The following is a 14,419-nucleotide window of genomic DNA, read 5'->3' on the forward strand; positions in this document are numbered from 1 at the left end:
TATAAGTAAATCTAGGAAGAATTTGGGATGTGCGATTAATCGAAACCTGATTAATTAATTAATAAAAGAATAATGATTTTTGATTAAGCAAAGTGATTAATTTCTCGACTAATTACATTTTAATTAATTTTTTATTTTCAGAAAACTGATTAATCATAACCTGATTAGTTAGAAACCTGAAAAATTCCTGCTATACTTATTTTTCTTTGTTCTGCAAAGTATCCTTTAAATGTGCCGCAGAAAGTCTCGGGACCATGCAATCGCATTTGGGCTCCACGTTTTGCCAGACAGCCAGCCCTTTCGTCAGCTTCAAACCTTCAATGCCCAGGGGTCCACCACAGCTTCACTCTATTATGAGATCCTAGGCTGTTCAACTGTACACAAGCCTTGATGTCGTTCTAAATGGGTCCGCTTGTCCTTCTACGATGACATTTTCGAATACAGATTTCGATTGCGAAGACTTCCGCTTAGAATATCGATACTTGAGTGGAAGATCGACCTATCTCGGCAGCCAGTTCGAAAACTCCCTATCGCAGAAAACTTTTCAAAAATGCCCTACTTAAGAATTTGATTGAAGAACGCCCCATTTCAGAATTTGATTTAAAAACGTCATATCTCAGATTTTGGTTGAAGAACGCCCTATCTCAGGTGCTGATTCAAAAACGGTGTCATAAAATACCATCGGCGCGCAAATTAGCAAAATGTTGAAGAGCAACGCTTTGGTGCGGATTGTGGCTAGACGCTCGTCCACCGGGGTGAGCATTATTGGGCGACGAATTTTTTGGATGGCGGAAATTACAGGTGCGTGCCCCCAAAGCGTAGTCCTTTAAACGTTTGCCGTGGTCGTCACCAAAATGGGGGCCTCCTCCTAGGCTTTGTTTTTAGTCTTCATTGAAAGGGGTTTAGCGAGCCGCTTGCTCCAAGACAGACGCCCGGTGAACAGTGGCCAAATTGGTCTAAAGATATGTAAATTAATTATTTATTGAGTCACCAATTGTCTCTTGGTTATAGCACACAAATCTTTGATATCGAAGAGAGTTTGCATATAATAAATTTTTGATTTTTACCATTCATAGGCCTATCAACTTTGCAGCACAAGAACACCGCAGTGATTGGTTTTTGAAGGTTAGTTAACATTTTCCACTAGAAACTCGCAATTTATAAAGTAAAAATGACAATCTTTTCAACACCTAGGTCAATCCACGCCACACCGTACCTGTGCTAGTCGATCAAGGCGTTTCGCTGTGCGACAGTCATGCCATCATCACATATATGGTCAATCAATATGGCCAGAGTCAACATGAGCATTTATATCCTAAAGATTTTCTTCAACGTGCCATAATTGACGAGCGACTCTACTATGAAAATGGTATACTTTTTCAAGTCATAAAAGATTTTGTGGTAAGATTAAAGTGAAGGGAATTGCACAACATTGAATTCGAACGAAATTTTACTGTGTTACAGGCGCGCATAATGTATGGTGGCGAAATTTCTTATCATCGTAAAAGTATTGAGCTATCGCATAATGCCTACACTTTTCTTGAGGAATTTCTAGCGAGAAACATCTACGTCACAGGCGAACATTTGACCCTAGCCGATATTTCTATAAATACTACATTAATTACTTTGCACAAATTAGTGACGGTGGAAGAGAGACGGTAGGTAGTTTATATACATTCATCACCGACCTACATACCTTCATACGTATCTCAAATAATTACTTTGATCTGATATAATCTGCAGGTATCCGAAAATTTGCGCTTGGATGCAGCGGTTGCGAGAGGAATTACCCGAATATGAAGAGCTCAATGAAAAAGGCGCACAACAACTTTATTTACGCTTCCAAAACTCTTTGGAGGATAATATGACGAAACATGCGTAACGAAGCGCTCGAGTCAGGGGCATTAGTATGTTACTGAGCTCATTTTTAGTTTGTTTTTTTTAATAGTACCTCGTAATGGCAACTGGAGTAGGTGAAAATACATGTGTTCGTAATGTCCGTTTTTATTTCCTTCCTATTGGTCTCCCAACCTATAGCTGCCATGAAACGGCGAACAAATTTCACAATCCGCATCAAATCTTAATAACTTTACTTGAGCTTAATAACTTTACAGAGCGATGAGATCATAGGACAATTCCAGCTAATGCAAACTAAGTACCTAATATATGAAAGAAAACGGCTCGGAAGACTGTTGTAGAGGTCTTTTAAGTAATTCAAGGTCCCCTCGCTCCTTTTCAAGGACAGATTGCCCATCATCAAACGATTTGTAAATTTGTTCCCCCATTAAATTTAGGTAAGGTAATGTTTTTCTTGTTATTTTCGTTTTTGCCGCTCTTCTTATACAAATCGGTTTTACATAATCTGTTGCCACATTTAATAAAAAGGTCTGAGAATATTTTATAATTTTCGGTGCCCGAAATTTCAGCTTAATTTTTCCATAATGCGGATTCGCATCCTAGACTCCCATAGTGAATTGTGAAAATTATTATTAAAACACCACCTTTTTTCTATAATTTCATTTTCATCAGTTAATCTTTCATTCCCATGTTACCTTTCATTTTGGCAATATCTTGTATTTCTTTTTTTACTACGCTGCTTTTAATTTTCTGCCCGAGAATTCAATTTCTTTCGGCAGTTCGCTAGGTGATATTTGGAATTACTTTTCAACTTTTCAAACCCTTTAGTTGTTAGCAATTTGATTAACATCCCTCAAAGCACAACCCAGCCAAAATATATGTACATACGTAGATTTTCCAGCCTAAGACCTTCTGGCAAAAACTTATACAAAACGTCTTTTTCTATTTCATCATTTATCTTCGGAATGAAATTAAAACGAAACCGCTCCGATGCCTGTTAGAGCAAGCGTAAGATCAAATCTAAAAGGAAAAATATGTGCTTGTTCAAAAGATTCAAAACATCCTTTTTCATGCAAAAATGCTCCTAGATGCTCTAATAGCAATTCTGTATCGAAATTATGATTTGAAAAAATGTTGCTTACGTCATGTTTGCGGTTAAGGCTCGATATATTTAATATGTTTCAAATATTCATATTAGTGCTTCCAGCGAATTATATTCCACTCTTGAGTTTTTGTGCTTTATCTTTTGCAAAAAAAAAATCCTATGTTGAATCACAATTTCATTGCTTACCTTTTTATCAGTTAGTAAGACTTTCGTCTTTTTAATCTGTCGGCATTTCGAAGCAAGAAAATTTGTAAATATGTAGATTTTAATGTCAGACAGTATTTCATTGCATAAAATACGCTTTTAGTTACATAATCTTCGTCGCTAAAAACGATTTGATTCAAAATCAGCAAGACCTGTTTTCATAATTTTTTAGAAGCAAAAAAAAACCAATTAATGAACTTCCTGTAGTGCCAGCCAAGCATTCTGATTTTGAGGATGCAAACGTATAGCATGCTGTATCAATTTTAGGGAGCGCGTTTTATCTACGGGTCTTAATGCGCGACTCGCAATCAGTAACAATTGGGAGTCCTCAATGCAGTCGCTCCTAAAATACATAAAAATTATGATATAAAAAAAAAATTATTTGGCAATGAAGGTACTTACTTTTGTGCTTTATTACGATGCAATAAAGTAATTGAGCTCAGAGCAATTTGGCTTGTAGCCAAATGATATTGTGAGGCATGGCTGAAATTATCCAACAGAAAATTTGCCAAAACTTTTCGCAATTCAGCACAGCTTGGGAAAACGTGCAGACGTGACAGTAAATATGTGAGGCCTTTGCGAGTCTGTTTCTAAATATAGTAAAATAAATGAGATTGAAAACATGGTAAAAATGCAAAATTTTAGTAAAGATTTAGCGTTTTAAGAACCCTACACTTTCAAATTATCTACGTATTCGTTTGAATCCTGCACTGAGCCTTGGTAGCAGTGATTTTCTTTAGGGTTTTAGAATACTATCCGATTTTAAATTAGCCTCATTTACAATATTCAACTTTCTATAAATTGTACTCAAATACATCTTGAACAACTAGATTTTTATTTTTTTTTGTATACTTACAATAGCTACATAGTATTGTGCCGTCAAATATGAAATATGCGCAGAATAAGCTTCGCTATTTTCGTACTTCTTCAACTCCGCCAGAATAGTTGTTGTTAGTTGATTATCTTGATGCAGAATACCCAGTGCACAGGCAGAATAGAGAGCCTGTATGGGAGAGTTCTTAAGCAAGATGCTTAAAAAGTTAAACGGTATAAAAAATTTGTTGCCAGGAAAACCAGTTGTAAAAAATTACTAACAAAAAATTAGCACCCACCATTGATATAGAATCGTTTTGGTATCTGCTTCGCCTTGCGACGAATACACCATCGCGGCCATTGCTACCAATATCATGCCAGCCTTTTCCTCGTTATTATCTGCCATACTCTTCAATACAGAGTTATATACTGAATATGCCTCCTGATGTTGGCCAGCGCGCACAAAAGCCAGAGCCAATCCAATAATGGCATTGAGTGATGAATGTACTACTCGATTGAAAATCTGTATAGCATCATTGGGCTGATTTAACTTCAAGTAGAGATAACCTAAGCTCGTGAGTAATTTATCACGCTCAGCACTAGGTGTTGTGCACTTCACAGCTTGAAGGTATGCTCTCACTGCAGGACGATAATGTCGCTGCCGTAAACTTAAGAATCCTTGGAAGGAAAGTGCGGCAGAAGTTGCATCTTTTTCTTCGTTTATAACGTGCCTGCGTTAGCATTTATTATAATTAAAATTGAAAAACAATCAAAAATTAATACCACTCTAATATTCACCATTACCAATTAATTGCATCCAACGCCACCACGTCAGCATACATGCTATCGATAGCATGTCGATAATGTGGTTTTTTGCACTTTTCCGCATCCGTTAACACCATGCAAACCCAGTGCGCATATCCCAGTGAGGACTCGGGGTGATATTCAAACTGCTGGCAGTGTCTGAAAAGATCTAAAGCTTCCTCCTCTTCGCCAATACTTTCGGCGATCATAGCTTGTCCAATCCACGCATTTCCATATATAGGACTGGACTGCTGAGCACGCTGAAATGCCTGATTAGCAAGCTTTATTTCGTTCAGCTTTAAGTAGAGCACACCCAGATTTGTCCAAGTTGTATAAGATTTACGTTCAAGCGTCAGTGCCTGAATGAAACAATGCTGTGCTAAGGGCAATTGGTTGATTTCTAAAAATTTAAGGTAAGTTTAAACATATTATTTTTCTCTGGGTGTAATGTTTACCCTTATGCAAATTTATTACTCCAAGCAAATTCCAATTTTGCCAACGGTCGCTTTGCTCATTTACAGCCAATTTGGAGGCTTTTATAGCCAATGCCAAATGAGAAGTTGCTTCATCGGGAATATAGATCGCGGAATAGTAACAACACAATGCGAATTCATACCAAATAAATGTGTTTGCTTTTAACTTAATGGCGCAGGTGTAAAATCTGTTAAAACAATATATGTACATATTAATACCAATATTTGCAAGCTGCACAAATTAAGGCGCACAGTTTTACACACCTTGCAGCTAATGTGAAAAGGTCCTTCCTTTGCAAAATCGCTGTTTCATCTTCCAACTTTGCCAGTTTCCCTGATACTTCCAGGTATGCCAATGAGTTCGGCATGAGTGCTGTTTGTACAAACACATTGGCGGTTAGGCGCCACAACCAAAACATACTTTGACCGTTCAAAGTCAAGAATGCGCTAAAAGAATAAAGGTTTATTGGTAAATTAGATTAATTGAATTTTAAATGAATACCTTTGCAAATGATTAACAGCCAACTGCAAATGGTCCTTACAACGTCCATATAGATGCTCTAACTTTAAATTGTTCGCCAGACCAATATGGGCCTCAGCAGCGCCCTTTAAACCAGGTAAATAATCGGGATGGCCGCGTAGCAAGTCATCGAATTCCGCTATAGCTTCGGTATACATTCGCACAGTCTGTGTGAAATTAAGGAAAACTATCGCACCCTTCATGAAATTAAAATATTTGTATCGCTTTTACTTACAGATTTAATCAATGCAATTTGTAGTTTAGCGTAAATATTACTTGGATTCATTTCGAGTATTTTTTGGAAAACTCGTATAGCAGAGTTATAAGAACCTCGCTCTGCATAAGCGTCACCCAGAGATTCCCAATAATTCATGCAACTGCTATCGAGCTTAATAGCTGTGCGGAACGACTGTATGGCCTGGTAAAGTGATATATATTTTATTTAGCTATTAAAAAGATGCCGAGTAATGCGATAAGTACTAACATCATCCCACTTATTAACATGAAAATAATGCAAACCGAGCTTGTACTGTATATGTTTAGAATCTTCACACTTCATATGTTTGAGTGTATTTAGCAGCAATGCAACGTTCAAATCCTGATGGGAGAAAATTTATTTTAAGTACAAAAAATAAACAAGCTTAGACAAAAATATACCTCTTCACCTAGTTGCTGATAAATAGCGCTTAAATTATTCACTGCGCTCTCGCATATGGGGTTTAAATTTACACATTTTTCAAAACATTTTCGTGAGCGCACTATATCTTTTGTGCCATAGTATATTTTACCAAGGTAATGGAAGCATTCTGCGTAATATGGTCGTAAACGAGTTGCCTTAAGCATACAATTCAAAGCGCCAGCATAGTTTGCCAATTGTAAATGTAATTTTGAGAGTAAGAAAAGTGTATCAAATGATTCAGAATCGGTGGAGTTTGTCAAAGCATCGATTCCAGCAAGAGGCGCCCTAAAAATAGTGTCTTCGTTAGTAGATAAACGTAAACAAAAAACTGATTCGTTACATAAGAAATTCGGCTTGTTGCACTGTATTTAAATGCAGTGTCTTTAGTTTGTCCATTTCGCCTATTTTGAAGTAACATCTGGCAAATAATTTTTTTTTTAAGTAGAACCACACATTTTCTAATTATTAAAATTACCTTGCTAAAGTGGCAATAACATCTACGTTTTCATCGAATTGATGCAGCAGGTCTACCACCTTGCGCAGCAGCACCTCATCATTGCTTACATGCGACAAGCAGACGGCGTATTCTATAGTATTTTCTTTACCTGTTTCACACCATATTGGCAATGCCAAACTCCAAGCGCCAATCACCATTTCCACCCGCGCTAATAATTCCAAAGCAACAGTATATTTTGGTTGTAAGCCCCTCACACGATAAAGTAGATCTCGCGCCGTTACAAATTGTTGCTGTTCCCATAACTTAATAGCTCTAATCAACAGTCCTAAACTGGCATTGGAATTTAGTTGCAACAATATATCCACGTAGTGCTCTATGGGTTTAGAGAATTCGCTTAGGCATGTTATTGCTACATTCCGGTGTTCGCAGTAAATTTTGCAAACCCATTCGTAGGCATATATATCATCATGATACATTTCAGTTACTTCACACGCATATTTAATGCAGTTGGCGTAGTCTTCTTGTTTGTATAGAAGTTTCAAGTAACGTTTATAAGCACTTAGATGCTGTTCTAATTTAGGGTCTGCAATCAGCTCCTCCAAAGCGCGCTTATACTAAAAATGTGGGAACTCATGCTTACTACATTAATATGTGCAAATGTTATTTAGAACTTACGGTTGCTTCATCCTCTTCAACAACCTCAAAGTCAAATAACAGCCAAAGTTGCGCTAAATATTTTGCCACGAGTTTAAGACGGTCTTCATTTTGATCATTTCTTTTTAATTCTCTTTTGAAAATACTGAAGCATTCCTCTGCAACGCTCCTGTTACTGATTCCTGTTGTATAGAGCTTTTCAAAATAAAAATTATACTTTTCGCTGAAAAAGGGAGTATTTAGATTTAAAAATTTAATTATTTAGTATATTGAACTTACGGCACTAAATCTAACAATTGCTCATAAATTTTTGGCAACTCACTCAACGGTGCGCAGTTGGCCAACCCCTGCAGCGCAACAGTTGGCGCAGCCGGTGAAAACTCGACTGCCTTGCGTAAATATTTCGCCGCCTAAAATCGAACAGCAATGGTGATAGCAATGATTTTGTTTGTTAGTAATTACCCTCACAAACCTGATCTTTGCTGCTACTCTGATACGCCGCGCCTAGTAGCAAATAAACCATATAATTCTTGGGTTCATCTTGGAGCAAAGCCTAGAATGGAATGATACCAAGTGGAAATTCGGATTGGTGTTTGCCTATCGTTTAATAACATACTTGGCATTTTTCTATAGCATCGCTGAATTTTTCATACTTAATTGCTTCACGCACTTCTTTAAGTACTGCTTTAGATTCTTTGCTTGACATTTTGGACATTAAACAAATTATAAACAAATCGAACGAAAAATAACAAAAATTTCCATCTAGAGATGAAACAGTAGAAGTAAATACGAATTACTAACCGATAGTTTTCTTTCGATATCGAGTAACTCTGATATCGATTGTTTTTACCATTTTCCCACATCATCCTGCATTACTGTGTTCGCTCCCCCAATTACGATAGCGAATTACCGCATTCTCACGCGCAGATTATAAATTCGATTTGACAGTTCTCTGTCTCTGTGTTTTGCAAAATGTAGGATCTTCCTAAAAATTTATAAATTTTTGTAGTAAATTAGGGATATACACATTTATAAACTTCACTTTTCGTATTCAGAAAAAATGCAAGTTTTGAATCGTGAGCTAGTTTCGATAAATTACCGATAAAAATTAAAGATGACACCGATTTGTTCGTAGTTCGCATGGTAATTGAATCTGAAGATGGTATCGACAAAGCAGATACAAAAATTACAATAACAAATTATACGCACAATTACCGCGAGAATCACCACGAATGTACAACAAACCCATCACTTTTACATTTAGAAGCACCGATGTGAAAACATCACTATTCTGGCAACACCTCCTTGTATTAATTCGCCTTGGCTCTAGGAATGTTCCATATTTAAGAAAGTATCGATATCATGAATCGATTTAATTCATTGCATGGAAAATCGATATGGCGATATAACGGGCTGAACAATATCGATATCAGAAAAATCGATGTTGAAAGTCCTACTCCCAATTGAATAGAATATTAAATTGTGTTATTTCCAATTCGTATATTTACTGAGTATTAAAACGGCATGCCGGTCACCTCAAGCGGTTTGTCAAACTTAAGAGCTAAATAAATCACACAAGCTGCTACTTAAGTATTTTCCTATACACTTTTTTGTGGATGAAAAATAAATTTTAACTGAAGTATCGATATTGCGGGTAAATTTTCGATGTCTTAGATATATCGACCTTGGATATCGATCAAAAAAATCCATTATCGTGCCATGAAATATCGATATTCAAGATAATCGATACGATATCGAACATTCCTACTTGGCTCTCCGAATATCTGTCAATAAAATCAACAAAAACCGCTTTAACTGCTTTTACACAGTTCAAGTATTGAATTCAATTCTGCTCGCTTGATTATGGAAGGGGGAGAGAAGAAAAAGGACGAGCGACCGAACGATATGTATTTTTGGTTCATGGATTACTCCTTGGTATCATTTCTATATCCACAGGATTGCAAAAATCAGCTGTTTCAGCAGGGCTGCCACATCATGTGGTAGAAAGAGTTCAAAATAGAGGATGCGATGTTTCTCGAACAATAAAAATAAAAAAATTAAACTTTATCCACAAAATTATATAAATGTGTGTTATAATGCATTCTATATCGAAAATTGCAGACAAAATGCCATTCAACTGTAAATTAATAAATGCTTCTCTTTTCAGTGGCAACATTGTAAGAATAATGTAAAGAGGAACAAAAGATGCAACGCGACTGGGGCAAAAGAGAACGCAGTTGAGCGAAAAATATCTAGGAGTGTTTTTTCTATTTTTCGCTTTAATGGCATTTTTCGACTCCATTCCAATTGTTTAATTTTTAGCAAAACAATAGTTAACTGTAAGTTAATATATATTAAATTAAAATGTTGAAAATAAATATTCGAGTTATAATACGACATGTAAAGTAGAAGAAAAAACATTCATTTTCCAATTGGTATTTTTAATGAGACTTGTAGTGCAACGTCAAGGAACGAAGAACAATAGCGTAGTCGAAGTCAAAAAAAATAAAAGATCAAAGAACTGCAAATTTTCATGAACATTCTTCGAATACCCTTGCATATAAAAATTTCTTGATTACCTAACCTGTAGGACTAGTAGGTATTTTACACGAAATCTTTTGAATATTACTAAAGTCCCAAAGTCCCATCAACGACTGAAACACGCCCACTTCTGTGTGTGTGTGTGTGGACGTGGTGACCGCTGTGTTGGCGGTGTTTGCAATGGAAAACGAATCCGTAAAGTCGGAACACAGCGGACGATCGAGACGTTCACGCAATCACAACAACAATAATAGTTCTGCCACTGGTGGTGGTGGTCTGGGCAATAGCAGCAGCGGAGGCACTGTAAATAACGGATATCATCGTGATCGCACACGGCATTCCCACCGTAGTGGACATACCAAATCCAGTGGTAAACACCAACGCGCCGATATGGCTCCATTTCAGACAAGCGTCAACATGACAGGTACTTACCTGGAGGCATCGCTTTCAAGGCAACGATTTAATGAATTCTTATTTTTAAGGTGAAGAAAATCGCGATGGACAAGAAATAATCGAGGTGCAAATATTGCCGCAAGACGAAAATTGGGGTGAAAACACGACTGCAGTTACTGGTAACACATCGGAACAAAGCATCTCAATGGAAGACATAAATAATGCTTGGCATCGTGAGAATGACACAAGTTTTGGATTTGCTTGTCGCCGACGTTTGGAGTCTGCGTTCTCACTTTTACTTGGATTTGTATCATTCTTCTCGCCAGTCGCAATGGTGGTAATGCCGCGCATGGGTTTCTTTCCCTCTGCCTTCGATCATGCTGAACTTACCCAAACTGTTCGCACACAATTACTAGCATGTAGTAGTGAATGTAAGGGACTACTTGTGTCTCTAACAGCCAGACTAATTTTGTTGGCTATAGGACTGTGGGCGCTCTTTATGCGTCGATCGGCGGCAACAATGCCGAGAATTTTTCTGTATCGTGCCGTTGTGCTACTGCTTGTTACCATTTGCACATTTGCTTATTGGCTCTTCTATATGGTGCAGGTGCGTACATTCAATGAGATTTTCCTTAACTGTATATGTATTAAAAACTATATTAATTTCCAGGTTACTAATGGTGCCAAAGTTGTGGTGGAAACTGGGGGTGATGCAGTCAATTACAAATCACTTGTCGCCTATGCAACAAATTTGGTCGACACATTGCTCTTTATACACTATATCGCCGTAGTCCTACTCGAGCTACGTCATCAGCAGCCAATGTACTATGTAAAAATTATTCGTTCTCCAGATGGGGTATCGCGCTCTTACATGCTGGGGCAATTGAGTATACAACGCGCAGCTGTCTGGGTGCTTCAACGTTACTACGTGGATTTTCCGATTTTTAATCCGTATTTAGAACGCATACCGATTTCAAAGTCGCAACGAAACAAAATTTCAACTAGTTTCAAATACTACGAAGTTGATGGTGTTAACAATGCGCAACAGCAAAGTCAAAGTCGTGCTGTATTAGCAGCAAATGCGCGACGACGTGACTCATCGCACAATGAGCGCTTCTATGAGGAACACGAATATGAGCGCCGAGTGAAAAAGCGACGTGCACGTCTCATCACTGCTGCTGAGGAAGCATTTACCCACATCAAACGCATACACAATGAACCTGCACCTGCAGTGCCACTCGATCCACAAGAAGCAGCGCAAGCGGTATTTCCATCTATGGCGCGTGCTTTGCAAAAATATTTACGGGTTACACGACAACAACCACGACACACATTCGAAAGCATACTCAAACACTTGGCGCACTGCCTGAAGCATGACCTATCGCCGCGTGCTTTTCTGGAACCATATCTAACAGAAGCGCCAGTACTTCAAAGCGAAAAGGAGCGTCGTTGGGTGCAGTCATGGTCATTAATTTGCGATGAGCTTGTATCGCGGCCTGTCTCAAACGAATGTACGTTCCAACTGATACAAAACGATGTCTCACTTTTAGTCTCCATACATAAGCTACCACATTTCAATATAGCCGAAGAGGTTGTCGACCCCAAAAGTAATAAATTTGTGCTGAAATTGAATTCAGAAACATCTGTATGACAACAAACGACAGCCACCAACATGACACCAACACCAACTCACAGCAATGTAACGCAATCCTCATATCTGCACGTGTTTGTATAGGCGCCACTATCAACCATTTCGGTCTATATATACTATGCATATACTCGCATATACTTTGTCGCAAATTTTCGGCGTTTGATGCTCATGACAATTCTCGAAATACTCATAAATCCCAGTGTATCCTAATTATTGACACGCACACATATCAAATAAGTAATATCAATGCTGTACTATGTATAATCCTAACTTAAATATTTCTGAAGTATTAGCAGTGACAGCCAAAAGAAAGCAATGCGAATCTACATACATTTATGGTTTAAAGTATTACATATAATAATTGTTTTAAGTATGAAGGTTTTAAAATAAACTTTTATAAAGCAAAATTGATAGCAGTTCATAGAATAGAGCAGTTCCAGTGCATAAAATTTGGTAATATACGAGTCCTTTTTTTATTTTATGCTTTACAATAGAGTTATCTAAAAAGATAAATATGTACTCGCGTTTTTTTTAATACTGCAATGCTTTATTTTGGAGTGGATTTCAGCATACATTGACCACGAAATCAAGAGTGCTGAGATCACCTAGAATGGGGATCGATCTTTGTTTTAAGTTCTTGTTCACAATTAATAGAAGCTCAAGAATTCTCATTTGACTTGATAATCTTAAGAAATCGCAAAACACAAGAGAAAGCCACTAATCGTATCGAGTTAAATTTTTATTCTTAAGATATAAATAATAAGTTCTTACTACTATCCAATAATAGGGATATTTTTCTACAAGGCATGTTCGCTTAATGTACTTACATACCATACAAAGTTCTCTACATTTCCTACTACATAATCAAACACAATTTACAGCAATTTTTGCATTTATATAAATAACTGTAAACTTAAATTTCCTCGACCAACTCGAAATAAACTAAAACCTAAATTTTAACTCGGTATAAAAAAAGAGTTACTAACAGGAAATACTGACAAATAAACCACGAAGTTGGAGACTGCCCAACTGCCAGTTTTAAGAGTTTTTATACAATAAATGCAGCTACATACTCATTTACTATGAAAAAAAAAACAGAACGAAGCATTTTTATACATAATGTATTCAATAAATTAAAAATTTGCATTAGCAAATATATAATAAATTTAAAAGCTAAGGTAAAAGAGGAAAATTTTAATAAAAGCTAAGTATTCAAATTTTAAATTAAGATTTTTATAAGGTTTAATAATAGTACTTATGTACATATACGTGTATGTATGTGTATGCCCTTAAAAATTAATGTATTTCCATTATATTGTAAGGTAAATTTACTAAGTACATAAAATCGTTGTTTTGATACGCATACGAACTTTAACGTACTGGAAATTATGAATAAGTTATCAAATATTTATAGTGCGAATTTTCCTACTTATTTTCTAGCTAATGACTTTATTTTTTAGTTGTAAAAGCTATTTAAAAAATGCGTTTTTGAAAAAAAAAAATACAACAAATGCATGCATATATTTATTTATTAGTATTTATTACATATCCAGCTAAGAAAAGTACTCATCAGGCACATGCTCTTATGATATTATGGCTGATTTCTGACAACTGCTTACATACCCTCATTCACAAATATGCGCCTATATTATCGGTCTGTGCGCTGCGCGAAAGACCTTTTATAATTTTTTATACGATAGTATGTATGTATATACATACTATGTTCTTTTATTTATTTTCTGGTAATAATACTTTTGTTGCGTTACAATGGCCTGTCAATCGCTACTTTTATACCAATAAAAATTAACGAAAAAATATTCTGATATTTTGTTTATTTATATAACTGGAGACGTTTATCAACATTAGGATGGCTCGAATTCATCGATTGTTGTTGTTGTAGCCTCATTACCAAAGCCCGCCTATTTCGGTTTGCCCATCAATCATTGTCGTCGATCTCAACTAACGATAGCCCAAGAAGCAGGCAATTTCAACCGGATTGCACTTAAGGGAGAGGGGTGTTAGTTGAGTGGGGTTGAAGTTGTGGTTGGTGTCGTGCGGGGAGTCTCCGGACGGACTTTCATTTGGGTCGAGTCTGGACAGGTAGCTGTTGAGACGACTAATACAGTAATTTTTACCAACAAACTTTCGAAGGAATATACGGCGTTGAAAAATATCGATAAATATCCCTTTTTTCATATAAGAACTTATAATTTTTGCTTCTGCTAAAATTTCATGTTTCGTAAAAAAGGCGGACGATAGATTCCAAGG

At 36.7% G+C, this 14,419-nt stretch overlaps 3 protein-coding genes across 4 annotated transcripts in view; 2 read left to right on the plus strand and 1 right to left on the minus strand.

Annotated features, from left to right (window-relative positions):
- LOC118743135 (glutathione S-transferase D7) overlaps window positions 1–1,999 on the plus strand; it is a 2,337-nt gene extending 338 nt beyond the window's left edge. The window contains exons 2-5 of the mRNA XM_036475656.1: window positions 1,077–1,125; window positions 1,195–1,401; window positions 1,465–1,658; window positions 1,744–1,999. Coding sequence (XP_036331549.1) covers window positions 1,077–1,125; window positions 1,195–1,401; window positions 1,465–1,658; window positions 1,744–1,882 — 589 coding nt within the window. The 3' untranslated portion in view covers window positions 1,883–1,999. The remainder of the gene's footprint in view (window positions 1–1,076; window positions 1,126–1,194; window positions 1,402–1,464; window positions 1,659–1,743) is intronic.
- A 582-nt stretch (window positions 2,000–2,581) lies between these two features.
- LOC118743134 (tetratricopeptide repeat protein 37) lies at window positions 2,582–8,324 on the minus strand. The gene is made up of 17 exons (XM_036475655.1): window positions 8,183–8,324; window positions 8,039–8,119; window positions 7,846–7,976; window positions 7,588–7,789; window positions 6,931–7,526; window positions 6,796–6,873; window positions 6,434–6,740; window positions 6,261–6,374; window positions 6,012–6,194; window positions 5,759–5,943; window positions 5,521–5,703; window positions 5,239–5,444; window positions 4,784–5,183; window positions 4,279–4,710; window positions 4,023–4,197; window positions 3,569–3,756; window positions 2,582–3,509 (listed from the first exon to the last, which is right to left on the minus strand). The coding sequence occupies exons 1-17, from the start codon at window positions 8,279–8,281 to the stop codon at window positions 3,356–3,358; spliced, it is 3,714 nt and encodes a 1,237-aa protein (XP_036331548.1). The 5' UTR covers window positions 8,282–8,324; the 3' UTR covers window positions 2,582–3,355.
- Window positions 8,325–8,981: 657 nt separating this feature from the next.
- On the plus strand, window positions 8,982–13,246 carry LOC118743136 (vang-like protein 2). Of its 2 annotated transcripts, XM_036475657.1 has the most exons (4): window positions 8,982–9,652; window positions 9,734–10,531; window positions 10,590–11,107; window positions 11,171–12,151. In XM_036475657.1, exons 2-4 carry the CDS (start codon window positions 10,288–10,290, stop codon window positions 12,149–12,151), a joined length of 1,743 nt encoding a protein of 580 aa, XP_036331550.1. In that variant the 5' UTR covers window positions 8,982–9,652; window positions 9,734–10,287. The 2 variants fall into 2 exon arrangements, with proteins under 2 accessions (XP_036331550.1, XP_036331552.1); XM_036475659.1 differs by lacking the exon at window positions 8,982–9,652 and having other exon boundaries at window positions 10,288–10,531; window positions 11,171–13,246.
- The last annotated feature ends 1,173 nt before the right edge of the window (window positions 13,247–14,419 follow it).

This window comes from Rhagoletis pomonella, unplaced genomic scaffold (genome assembly GCF_013731165.1).
Source record: "Rhagoletis pomonella isolate Grant_MI unplaced genomic scaffold, Rhpom_1.0 Rhpom_scaffold_00007, whole genome shotgun sequence".
In the NCBI taxonomy this organism is placed as follows: domain Eukaryota; kingdom Metazoa; phylum Arthropoda; class Insecta; order Diptera; family Tephritidae; genus Rhagoletis; species Rhagoletis pomonella.

Bases quoted from the DNA above. Each gene is read 5' to 3' on its own strand.
- LOC118743134 (XM_036475655.1), bottom strand. From the start codon at position 8,281: ATGTCCAAAATGTCAAGCAAAGAATCTAAAGCAGTACTTAAAGAAGTG. The intron at 7,977-8,038 runs GTTTGTGAGGGT...GTTCGATTTTAG, and splicing joins AGAGTAGCAGCAAAGATCAG to GCGGCGAAATATTTACGCAA. The intron at 5,704-5,758 runs GTATTCATTTAA...TTATTCTTTTAG, and splicing joins GCTGTTAATCATTTGCAAAG to CGCATTCTTGACTTTGAACG.
- LOC118743136 (XM_036475657.1), top strand. From the start codon at position 10,288: ATGGAAAACGAATCCGTAAAGTCGGAACACAGCGGACGATCGAGACGT. The intron at 10,532-10,589 runs GTACTTACCTGG...CTTATTTTTAAG, and splicing joins GACAAGCGTCAACATGACAG to GTGAAGAAAATCGCGATGGA. The intron at 11,108-11,170 runs GTGCGTACATTC...ATTAATTTCCAG, and splicing joins GGCTCTTCTATATGGTGCAG to GTTACTAATGGTGCCAAAGT.